This window comes from Mirounga angustirostris, unplaced genomic scaffold (genome assembly GCF_029215605.1).
Source record: "Mirounga angustirostris isolate CCGP_5_RB_7025 unplaced genomic scaffold, mMirAng1.0.hap1 SCAF_11, whole genome shotgun sequence".
Lineage (NCBI taxonomy): Eukaryota > Metazoa > Chordata > Mammalia > Carnivora > Phocidae > Mirounga > Mirounga angustirostris.
The window spans coordinates 42,159,265-42,171,358 of record NW_026991719.1 but is presented as its reverse complement, the minus strand read 5'-3'; the positions used below and the strand labels follow the sequence as shown (position 1 = coordinate 42,171,358).

At 56.3% G+C, this 12,094-nt stretch overlaps 1 protein-coding gene across 1 annotated transcript; it reads left to right on the top strand.

Annotated features, from left to right (window-relative positions):
- The first annotated feature begins 778 nt into the window (after positions 1-778).
- Positions 779-11,569, top strand: KCND1 (potassium voltage-gated channel subfamily D member 1). The gene is made up of 6 exons (XM_045877624.3): positions 779-3,693; positions 5,446-5,608; positions 5,711-5,794; positions 5,898-5,996; positions 6,278-6,528; positions 7,649-11,569. Exons 1-6 carry the CDS (start codon positions 2,573-2,575, stop codon positions 7,872-7,874), a joined length of 1,944 nt encoding a protein of 647 aa, XP_045733580.1. The 5' UTR covers positions 779-2,572; the 3' UTR covers positions 7,875-11,569.
- The last annotated feature ends 525 nt before the right edge of the window (positions 11,570-12,094 follow it).

Here is a 12,094-nt window from a genome sequence, read left to right as displayed (position 1 = left end):
GAGGATTACACAGGTGGGTAGATTGATTGAAAGGGGAAAATTGGTCCCCCCTTAGTGCTCCCCCCCCGCCACACTTTTAATTACCAAAAAATGCTTCCCCTGTGCGCCATGCCCTGTGCCATCCCCTCTCACATGACTCCATTTAATGCCTCCCACTATACTATCAAGTTGGGGTAACTCTCCATCTGACAGCTGAGGATACAACACAAGTCACTTGCTCAAGGACACAGCAAGTCAGTAGCAAAGCTGGGGTTCAAACCCATCCGTGGTCTGAGGCACTCGGTACCCAGTACTCTATGCCACCCGGGAGCAGAGTCCTCTAGCAGAGGCGGCGTGAATTAAGGCTCCTGGACGCAGAGGGATGAGGCAGACTGCCCCTCAGAGTGGGGCCCGCCTGCGAGAGACCCTGGCATGGGGGTGGGACCTGGCTTGTCCCCATCCTGGCTTGCCCCCATCCACACTCCCCTTACCCCCTATTTCAGGCTGGTGCTCCAGTCCCATAGCAACCATCTTGGTCAGAACTGGGCTCTAACGCATGCACCCCCCCACCCAGGGAGCAGCTTTGGGGGCCTGGCCATCTAGAGAAATGCCCCCCACCAGTCCCCCCATCCACCCCCTTCTCCAGCCCTTCTCCAGCATGGGGGCAGGGAGGGGACACAGCGCTGCATCATTCCCCATGGCACTCCGCTCTGGGGCCATTAACAGACGCCTCCCCATCGATCAGATCTGCTAAGTGCTGCTGATTCAGACGGGTGGGGGTGGGGGCCCCCGGGGGCAGAGGGGGTAGGAGCTGGGCAGGAAGAGGGGGGAGTCCAGGAAGGAGGTGGGGAGAACTGGCAGAGCTCCCTGCCACCCCCATTTTCCAGATGACGCGACTGAGGCCCAACCAGCTTTGTAGGAGGCGGAGTCTCCCCAGGGTCCCTCTCAGGCTGTCCTAGGGGAGGGGGCTCCGGGAGCCACGAGGCCCCTCCCTGCCTCTCTCTCCAGCTCCCGGCAAGCTCGGAGGGGCGGGGAGAGAGAAGCAGAGAAGGAGGAGAACTCGGGCAGCTCTGCAGAGGGGGGCAGGAGCTCCGGTGTTTGGTACCCCCAGCCCCACCGCTGTGGCCACCGCTGCAGCGGGGACACAGGTGAGGACGGTCCTTGGGGGAGGGGGAGGGGGCCACCAACAGCGCTGTCCTTGTCCCTTCCCTGGTCCAGCCCCCACGCTCTAGCCCATCCTGGGATAGTCCCCAGGGCTTCTCCTGGCCCTTGTCCTTCCAGGGCCCCGGCCCCCTCCCCCTGCCTGTGCCGCCTTCTCTCCCGGGCCGACTGTGGCTGCTTCCCCTCTTCTGCCGCCGCCGCTTCTACCGCCGGCCCCTCGGGGTGTGGCTTCCCCAGACCAGCCCCTAACGGTGGGACGCAGCTTCTCCCCGTCCTCCCCCATCCGCCCCCCGCAAGGCCCGCCAGCCCCCCTCCCTGGAGACACACCCAACTCCTTTTAACACCCCACCCGCTCTCCAACCCATTTTGCGGGGGGAGGGGGGACCCCTCCTCTTGTCTTAGTTTTTATCCATCCTCTGGGTGCTCTGGGGTTGTGCCCAACTTCCAGTTGAGCCCCAGGGGGCTTCCTCAGGCCCTTTCCTCCCACCTGGAACTCTTGGGAGGGTGGACCAGACTTTCTCAGCAACCCCCCCCCATACCCCTCGCCCCCAGACACCTCTCGGTCTCTGAAAAATAACCTAGCCCCATATCTTACCCCTTTAGATGCCCCACTCCCTTCTCCAGCCCCTCTAGGGGGCCCCACCTCGCCTTCCTTCCCCAGAACTCCTGTAGAGTGTAGATAACCCCCCCCACCCCCCCCACCCCCGCGCCAGGCTATTCTTGGCAGCTCCAGGCACTCCCAAAACACCTCGCAGCCACTTTACAACCTCCTGGTTCTATAGCCACCTCTTCGTGCACGAACCCCTTTCCTGGATCCAGGAGGGAGCTCCAGTCCCCTAATCTTTTCCCCAGAAGTCTTGAGGGTGTGGATGAGCCGCCTCACTTTTCTCGGCCCCTCTAGAACGCCCCCTCTAGACACCCTCGGCCTCTTTGAAACACCTCTGGTCCCATTTCCACCCCTCTGGACGCCCCGGTCCCTTCTCCAAGCCCACTAAGGGGTCCCAGCCCCATCTTCCCTGAGAACTCTTGAGAGTGTGGACAACTCCCCAGTGTTTCTTGCCCCCCTAGACACCCCAGACATCTCGCAGGCACATGCTGACCCCTCTAGAGCCATCTCTGTCTCTCTAAACACTCCCTCAGATCCTTCTCGGCCCCTCCAGGCGCCCCTTTGCTGTTCCTCTCCATGTGCCCTAGCCCCTCCTCCGTAGGTCCCTCAAGACAACCCCCAAGTCCCCCCCAGACCCTCTAAATGCCCCCCAAGCCCCTGCCCGTCTCTCTAGTTCCTCCTGGTTCCTCTTGGCCTCTGTAGACACCCCCAGTTTGCTTGTGCGAGTGGCCCAGGGCCTCTCCAAGCCCCCACCATCCTGGAGACAGCCACACTCTCCTAAAGGCCCCCCCCCCAAGTCTCCGTGGGCCTGGGGCGCGCGGCAGGATGGCGGCAGGCGTGGCCACGTGGCTGCCTTTTGCGCGGGCGGCCGCGGTGGGCTGGCTGCCCCTGGCCCAGCAGCCGCTGCCCCCCGCGCCGGGGGTGAAGGCGTCCCGAGGGGACGAGGTTCTGGTGGTGAATGTGAGCGGCCGGCGCTTCGAGACCTGGAAGAACACGCTGGACCGTTACCCAGACACCCTGCTAGGCAGCTCCGAGAAGGAATTCTTCTATGACGCGGACTCGGGCGAGTACTTCTTCGATCGCGACCCGGACATGTTCCGGCACGTGCTGAACTTCTACCGCACGGGCCGCCTGCACTGCCCGCGGCAGGAGTGCATCCAGGCCTTCGACGAAGAGCTGGCTTTCTACGGCCTGGTGCCCGAGCTCGTGGGCGACTGCTGCCTCGAAGAGTACCGGGACCGCAAGAAGGAGAACGCCGAGCGCCTGGCGGAGGACGAGGAGGCCGAGCAGGCCGGCGATGGCCCAGCCCTGCCGGCCGGCAGCTCCTTGCGGCAGCGGCTCTGGCGGGCCTTCGAGAACCCGCACACGAGCACCGCGGCCCTCGTTTTCTACTACGTAACGGGCTTTTTCATCGCCGTCTCAGTCATCGCCAACGTGGTGGAGACCATCCCGTGCCGCGGCCCCGCGCGGCGGCCCCCGAGGGAGCAGCCCTGCGGCGACCGCTTCCCGCTGGCCTTTTTCTGCATGGACACGGCCTGTGTGCTCATATTCACGGGCGAGTACCTCCTGCGGCTGTTCGCCGCCCCCAGCCGGTGCCGCTTCCTGCGGAGTGTAATGAGCCTTATCGACGTCGTGGCCATCCTGCCCTACTACATCGGGCTTTTCGTGCCCAAGAACGAGGATGTCTCGGGCGCCTTCGTCACCCTGCGTGTGTTCCGGGTGTTCCGCATCTTCAAGTTCTCCCGGCACTCACAGGGCTTGCGGATTCTGGGCTACACCCTCAAGAGCTGTGCCTCTGAGCTCGGCTTTCTCCTCTTTTCCCTCACCATGGCCATCATCATCTTCGCCACTGTCATGTTTTATGCCGAGAAGGGCACAAACAAGACCAACTTTACTAGCATCCCTGCGGCCTTCTGGTATACCATTGTCACCATGACCACACTTGGGTGAGTGCAGACCCTGTGTTGGGAGCTGCCCGACCAGTTACACTCACCGTTTTCTGTAAGAGTAAGAAGGGTAGATAAACGATCTCTTTTTTCTCGATTTGCGCTTCCGTTTGCTCTTCTCTAAAAAAAACAGAGGGAGTTGGACCAATCTCCAAATCCCTCGCAGGTCTGACGATGCCTTCACTGTCCGGGTCAGGAGACTTGGGTTCCAAGGATTGTCTTAGGTGCACTCTTTCTGTTGACCTTGTTCTCTCTGGGCCTGTTTCCCCCACTGTGTCAAATGGGAAATGGTGATCCCTTCATCATTTAGAGGGGATTCCGTGACCTCATGGTTGTGAAAGTTCTCTGAAAGTTTCTGGTGTAGGATACCTAGGTACTGGCTTTCCATCACCTCCTTTTCCCACCTTGAGGACCCATGTCTCCCAAACCTCCAGAATCATCTGCCGTATGGAGTACTACCTCTGTGGCTTTGTGATTCCTTGATGTTCTCCAGGTCAAGGTATTTTCGGCATTATGTTTTTAGTGTCAGTCCTTGAGAGGGAACAGTTGGGATAAAGGCATCAAATGGGATCACCCAACTCATGTTATTCTTAAAGACATTGTCCAGGGCAGATACCGCGCTCCTTCTCTAAATTTCCATCGCTGGGAATAGGCGTGCAGTTGCTGCTCAGGATCTGTCGAATGGGTGAATTGGCCTTGCTCGGGGCTTTCAGAGAGGTACAGAAAAGTGGCTTTCAGGTTGCTAAGGAGTAGAAATTCATTCTGGTTGGAGGTTCAGAATTGGATCGACATACAAATACTGAGCCCTGAGAGTGGGTTGGAACTGGGTCTTTGGGTGCCTTTTACCCTAGCGAGTCCTCACAGCAACCCCGGGAGGGTGGACAGCTGCCTGCGTCTCATAGTTGAGGACACAGTCTGAGATGACACATCACAGACCAGAAATGGCCAAGTTGGAGAGACTTTTAAATGAGTCAAAACAAAGAAATAAGGAACAGCCATCCTTGGGGGGAGGGGGAGTGGGACATGGACTGAGCGAAGGCCTAGAGGCTGGGACTGCAGAGGCTGGGACTGCAGAGGGGAGGGGATCTAATTGCTCCTGTGGTCAGAACAAAAAAGTATGCTGTGCGATCTTGAACAAGTCAGCTACGGAACCTCCCTGAGCTTTGGTCCCCCCACCCCGGCCCCGTGAAACAAGTTGGTAAGATCGGCACCGCTCCATCTCCTTGGGAGAAGAGGTGGCATGAAGAAGAGGAGGGAGTTACAAGGCTCCCCCCTATTTTTTCATAGGAGGACAGTTTCAAGGCTTCTTCTGGGGTAATAAGAAGGGGTCCTACCTAGAAAAGGTAAGACAGATGTAAGCAAAACTAACAGAGCACTGCTCCCAGGACTCAGAGCCCCTCAGCTGGCTTGGGGTGCTGGGACTCTCTGCCCAGGAGACTATATTTACTGCCTATGACTTCCTCCTTCTCTCCTCTGTTTGGCATTAATAGATTTCCAGCTGACTCAGATGCTCGGTGTGCAACTCAGATGGGGGGGCAGCAGATGATAGGAGCCGAGGGCCAATTTCTCATTTGACCCCCACTGGTGGCCAGAAAGGTCTTTCCCCACATTTTGCAGAGCAGGAAACTGAGGCTCAGAAAGTTTCAGTGCCTGGCCAGGGTCGCAGAGCGTGTCGGGTTGGATGGGACAGAGTGGGAGACTGAGGGGTGGGTGCGCACTTTTCTTGACCTTGGCTCCCCCCCCCGGCCCCAGCTATGGAGACATGGTGCCCAGCACCATCGCTGGCAAGATTTTCGGATCCATCTGCTCCCTCAGCGGTGTCCTGGTCATCGCGCTGCCTGTGCCGGTCATCGTGTCCAACTTTAGCCGCATCTACCACCAGAACCAGCGTGCTGACAAGCGCCGAGCACAACAGGTACCTGCCTCTTCCCTCTGAGTACCTCCTGCTGCCCACACCCCGAGCCAGTCTACTCTTGTGTCTACCCACCTGACTCTCTGTCTCCTCCTTTCTCTGTAGAAGGTGCGCTTGGCAAGGATCCGGTTGGCAAAGAGTGGTACCACCAATGCCTTCCTGCAGTACAAGCAGAACGGGGGCCTTGAGGTGGGGAGGGGCCTGCCTTGGGGTTGGGGGGAGGGGAGCAGTGACGGGAGGAAGAAGGTTCTGACCTCAGTGCTCTGCTCCGTCCCCCGCCCCCCCAACCCAGGACAGCGGCAGCGGGGAGGAACAGGCGCTGTGTGTCCGGAACCGGTCTGCTTTCGAGCAACAACATCACCACCTCCTGCACTGTCTAGAGAAGACAACGGTGAGGCCTAAGGAGAGGTGGCGGCGTGGCAGAAGGAGGGGCATTCCTCTGCGGCCAGGCCAGCTCCCCCCACCCCCCCGGGATGGGAGGCTCACTACTAATTGTGGAAATCCCAGAGGGCTTCCTGGAAGAGGCCCCAGTACAGCTGAGCCTTGAAGGGTGGGCAAGGGAAGGGAAGCGAGAGAGACTTCTGGAAAGGAAAGAGCAGCCTAAGCAAAGGCCCGGGGGTGGGGTCAGTTCCCGTGTGCTGCCTGGTGACGGTGCCTCTCTTCTGCCCCCAGTGCCATGAGTTCACGGATGAGCTGACTTTCAGTGAGGCTCTGGGCGCTGTCTCACTGGGGGGCCGCACGAGCCGCAGCACCTCTGTGTCCTCCCAGGCAGTGGGGCCCGGCGGCCTGCTGTCCTCCTGTTGCCCCCGCAGGGCCAAGCGCCGTGCCTTTCGCCTCGCCAACTCTATGGCTTCAGTCAGTCGCGGCAGCATGCAGGAGCTGGACACACTGGCAGGGCTGCGCAGGAGCCCTGCCCCTCAGAGGCAAGCACCCCCACCTGCTGGCTCCCCCCCGGGGGGAGCTCAGAGCTTGGCCCCAGGGGCGGGGGTTCTGAGATGTCATGACTTCGCGCCCAGCAAGCCAATATTGAGCCCAAACTCCTCTATGCTGGGAGCTTGGGCTTCTCTTGTCTGGAGCTTGTTCTTCATCGGTTCCTTCAGCAAACATTTATTGAGCGCCTGTTATATGCCAGGTACACTTTTAGGCACTTTGGAGTTCCCTGTAGGAGTTTAGGAGTTGAGTTCACTTCAGGCAGCGAAGAGAACAGAGAGAGATCCTTGGCCTTCTGGAATTTATATTCTAGTGCAATAAGACAGTTAATAAACAAACAAAGACAGATGATGAGGTGTGTTAAGTGCCAAGAAGAAAAATAAATTGGGGGTGGGGGACAGAGAGTATAGAACAGGGTATGAGGCAGTTTAAATAGTGTGGTCAGGGGAGGCTTTGCTGAGGTGACATCTGAAGAAGGTGAGGGAGGGAGCAAACAGCCTGTGCAAAGGCCCTGAGGCAGGAGTGGGTCTGCATGTCAGAGACACAGCCAGGAAGCTCCTGTGAGCAGAGTGGAGTGAGTGAGGGGGAGAGTGGTAGGAAGCCAAATCAGAAAGGAACAGGGACCAGGTTGTGCAGCTCTCAGAATGGATCGTTGTGAGGATTTTGGCATTGTAAGGAGTGACCGTAATGGAGAACATTTTTGCATGTGTTCTCATTATGTTCCAGGCACTATTCTGAACACTTGGTAGCACCTCTTATCTCATTTAATCTCCACAGTGACCCTATGAGGGAAGAAATATTGTTATTTCCCTGTGTGCTCATTATGCTAATCTAATCTCCGCAACGACCCTATGAGGTAGGAAATATTGTTATTCCCATGCTGGAGATGGAAGAGAGAAGAGAGGTTCAGAGGGGCCAACGTGAGACCAGGATTTCAACCCAGGACCACCTGACCCCAGGGCCCTCACTGGGCACCGCCATAATGGAGGATGCAGGCGAAGCATTTAGCACAGTGCCAGGGACCCAGCAGGCGCTCAATAAATGCCACGATTGCTGGGGCGAGTATTAAGAGGACCTTTTAAGAAGCTTCCATCTCCCCACCCTTATCCACAGCCGCTCAAGCCTCAATGCCAAGCCCCATGACAGCCTCGACCTGAACTGCGACAGCCGGGACTTTGTGGCTGCCATCATCAGTATCCCTACCCCTCCTGCCAACACGCCGGACGAGAGCCAACCTTCCTCCCCTGGTGGTGGTGGTGGGGCCAGCAGCACCCTCAGGAACTCCAGCCTGGGCACCCCTTGCCTCCTCCCGGAGACTGTCAAGATCTCTTCCCTGTGAGCGGTGGGTCCGCCCGTCCAGAGGGCCCTCTCGATTCTTGGGGACTCCTTTCCAAAGCCATATTTTGGGGAGGCTGGGAGGGGTAGGCCTGGGGACCCCTTCTGCCCCCCACTGAGAACTATGCAATGGAGTTTGATGGAACGGCTCACCTGGTGGGGAAGCAGCCAGGGAAGGGGAAACTTTCCCCACCCCCGACAGTTTTTCCAGGGGGCACTGAAGTGCTGGGCTTCCTCAGGCCCCCTCCCCGCCCCCTCCACCACCACCCCCGGCCTCCTTGCCCCAGCACGCTGGGGCTGGCCTCTCTCCCCTAGCTGGCCTCCTGCATGCTCCTCCTCTTGGGCCCCTGGGGCCCCCACCTGACATCTGAGCTCTGGCCTGAGAAGGAGAGATGAGATTCCCTCTTCTCTCTGGCTGGGCTGTGGAGGTTTGGGGGTTCAGAGATGAGAACCTTCGCCTCTGATCTGGCCTCTAAGAGATGTCCCCGCCCTCCACCGAGCCCCACAACTCCCCAATTCTGAAGCTTGGAATGCAACCACAGGCTTCATGGGCCGTGGCCTCAGTAGTGACTTGCCAGCCCCCGGCCTTGGCTCAGGGGTCAGGCTGCCTCTCCCGATCCACACAGATAGCACAAACACCACTCCCCTTTCCTGGCTGCTGGAAACGGGTCCCTGCAACCCCGTCCTCCGCTGGGCCCCCAGCAAACTCTAGCAATAGCAGCTGCTGCCATGACAATTATGCAAAGCCTCTCTGCCCCAGTCTGCTGCAGCATTTACATCTGCCCTAATCAGAGGGGCCGCCTCTACCTACTCCTCTCTTCTCCTCTGGTTTGCTTCCTTCCTGGGTTCGGCTGGGGTCTGGACTGGCTGAGATAAGAGCCTAGCAGCCAGCGAGAGCTGGGCTGTGTTTGGAGATCATAGCTGATTCCAAGTTCTTGGGCAGGAGTCCAGAAGCATCAGGGGCTGAGGCCTGGGTTGTTCCTGAACTCTGGGAGTTGTTGGGGGCAGGAGGAACTTCTTGATCTCCTCTTCCTCCCTCCCCCCACCCCACAAAGCCTTTTCACATATTCCTCTCTCTTTTCCCTCTTGGGTCACCTTCCAGAACTCTGTGTCTGCTCTCAGGCTGAAATCTGGCATCATCTCAGGTTCCCTGTCCCCAGCACTGTCCCCGTGGAGCTGGTGGCTGACAAAGATGTAGTTTCCATCAGTCAATAAAACCTGAGAGGAGAGATGAGGATGAGCACCTCCTGGCTCTGTGGGTTTGGAGGCTGGGTTGGGCTGGTGGTTGAAAGTACTCTGGTTTCAATTCCTTTCAACCAGGAGAAGGGCAGGTGTGGGTACAGGTATTGGGAGGTCAATGGTTGGTGGCATGTTCTGGAAGATGGGGATCTAGGAGGAATTAAAGAGGGTGGTTTGAAGAGCTGAGACCCACAGCAGCACACGCTTGGTTAGAGGAGACTTAAACCCGGGCTTCCTGGCAGCAAATGACTCTGAACTGAACCCTAATTACAAGCATCTCTCAGGGGCGCCTGGCTGGCTCAGTCAGTAGAGCATGTGGCTCTTGATCTCGGGATTGTGAGTTCAAGCCACACACTGGGCCTAGAGCTAGCTTTTAAAAAAAGAACGAACGCAAGATTTAAAAGGAAGAAGAAAGAAAGCATCTCTCAAATTTGGCAAATTCCCCTTCCTTGTGGACATCGCCTGCATTCTCTCTGCTGGGCTACTGGGTACGCTAGGCTAGTGTGTGACTGAGCCCTGTGGAGCACCGAGAAGACAGACCTTGGATTTGAGTTGACCTGGGTTCCAATCCCCAGGTGAGAGAGTCACTTAAACCTTCTCTTGCCTCAGGTTGCTGATTTGTAAAATAATAATCATTTATTCACCAAATATTTATTAACCGCGTATCATGTGCTAGCCCTAGGGATACAAAGATGGGCAAAGAAGACATTGTCTCTGATCTACAGAGGTGAGCACGGAGGGCAGACAATTAAGCAATTACAGTGTAGTGTTGTAGAACTAAAATCGATGGGATTGCAGAAGCATGCAGATGACAGGAGGACCTAACCCGGCCAACACCCAAAGAATGAGGCGGAGGTAGCCAGGCAAAAGGATAAAAATGTTTCAGGCAGATGGAACAGCATGTGCAATGACCTAGAGGTTAGGAGGCAAGCTCAGAGCCTTTGGGGAACTGAAATTAGTTCAGTTCAGCTAGGGAGGAGAGTGTGAGGCTGTGATGAGAGTAAGGATGTGGAGATAGGCCGGATCACAAAAACCCTTTGAAGCTATGATACAGATTTTGGACTTTATCCTAAGGATAACGGGGACCTCTGAAGGCTTGTAAATGGGAAAGTCATCACGAAGTTTGCATTTCAGAAGGATTGCTCTGGCTATAGACAGTGGATTCTAGAGAAACAGTCCTGGCGGGAGGAAGGGTGGTGAGGAGGCTTTTGCAGTAGTCCATTTGGTGGGTGATGCTGGCTTGGAAGTGTAGTGGTGGTAAGAGTTGGAGAATCAAGAGATTTGAGAGGTAGAATTGGCAGGACTTGGGATTGAAAGGCATGTGGGAGTTGAGGAAGAGGGAGCAGACGAGGTTGACTCCCAGGTTCTGGCTTGGGCAAAGCCTGAGTGGGGGGCGGCACTCACTGTCAAAAGGAACATCAAACCCATTAGCACACAGTGCCAGGCACATGGAAAGTACTTGGTGAAGATTAGCTACAACGATTACCCTAGATTCAATTTTAGACACGTAGTGCTGGACAAATAAATATCTAGTAGGAAATATAGGTCAAGTGAGAGGATCATGAGAAGATTCAATATGATAACATGCATAGGCATTTGGCATAGTGCCCTGAACACAATAGGCCCAGGAAATGTGAGTCCTCTCCCACTGAGTCTTCAGAGCAGAAAACACAACATGCCATTTGTAACTGACACCCTTCGGGGAAGAACTTCAACCAAGGTCAGCATCTGAAGGAAGAAGGTTAGATGGCACTCAGAAGAGCTTTCTTTCTTTCTTTTTTTTTTTAAAGATTTTATTTATTTATTTGACAGAGAGAGACAGCGAGAGAGGGAACACAAGCAGGGGGAGTGGGAGAGGGAGAAGCAGGCTCCCCGCAGAGCAGGGAGCCCGATGCGGGACTCGATCCCAGGACCCTGGGATCATGACCTGAGCTGAAGGCAGTCGCTTAACCAACTGAGCCACCCAGGCGCCCTCAGAAGAGCTTTCTGATCATCTTTCGGTCAGCATGTATGGTTTGACTCCCAAGACTGGCAGCAAGCCCTCACCTCTCGAAACAACTTCTTGGTTCATAAGCCCATCTGAACCCCATAACTACTCCCTGAGGTAGTCTGGGCAGGCATTATCATTCCCGTTTTGCATGGGTAACCTCAAATTTGAGACACAATGACTCGCTCGAGGTCATACAGTTGGTAACGGTCCATCAGGTCCTGGAACTGAGGTCTTCCTGACTCCAAAGCCTGGGATCCTTTTCCTTGCACTGCCATTCAGACTAATTTATTGAGTACCTACTATGTGTCAGACACAGCACTAGGCCCTTTACAAGCATTAACCTCTGATCCTTAAATCATAATTATCATTGCCATGTTACAGAGAAGTAGAAATTGCAGATAGGGGCGCCTGGCTGACTTAGTCCTAAGAGCATGCGACTCTTGATCTTGGGGGTTGTGAGTTCAAGCTCCACTCTGGGTACAGCGATTACTAAAAAAATAAATAAATAAAATTTCTTGAAAAATTGCGGATGGGATGGATGTTAAATGACTCGCCAAAGATCACTCAGACAGGAGGGGCAGAGCTCCAATTAGCTTGTAGCTCTCCAACCGCTCAATACCAGGGATTTTTACCAACCCCCTTGCTAAGCACTGGCTGGTGACAGCGCTGGTTCATAAACTTTTGCTCAACCCAGGTAAACTCAGTGGCAGGGGGCGGGGGGCGGGGGAGGGCGGTGGAAAGGCTGTGCTGCGCTTGCGCACTAGCCACAGGGGCGGGGAGGTCAACGCGAGGGCGAGAGTGCTGCGGAGCCAAAGAAGGCGTGTCTGCTTCCCAAACACCCAAGGTCCCCACGGTGCACGTCTGTCCCAGGGTTGGCCGGCCCAACGTGAGTGACGGCTGCTCTTAACTAATCACCGCAGAACTCGGTCTGTTGCCAGGGTGAAGCGGCACCCGCCTCCCCGCCGGCCAAAGATTTGCAGGTGGGTGGGACCGGA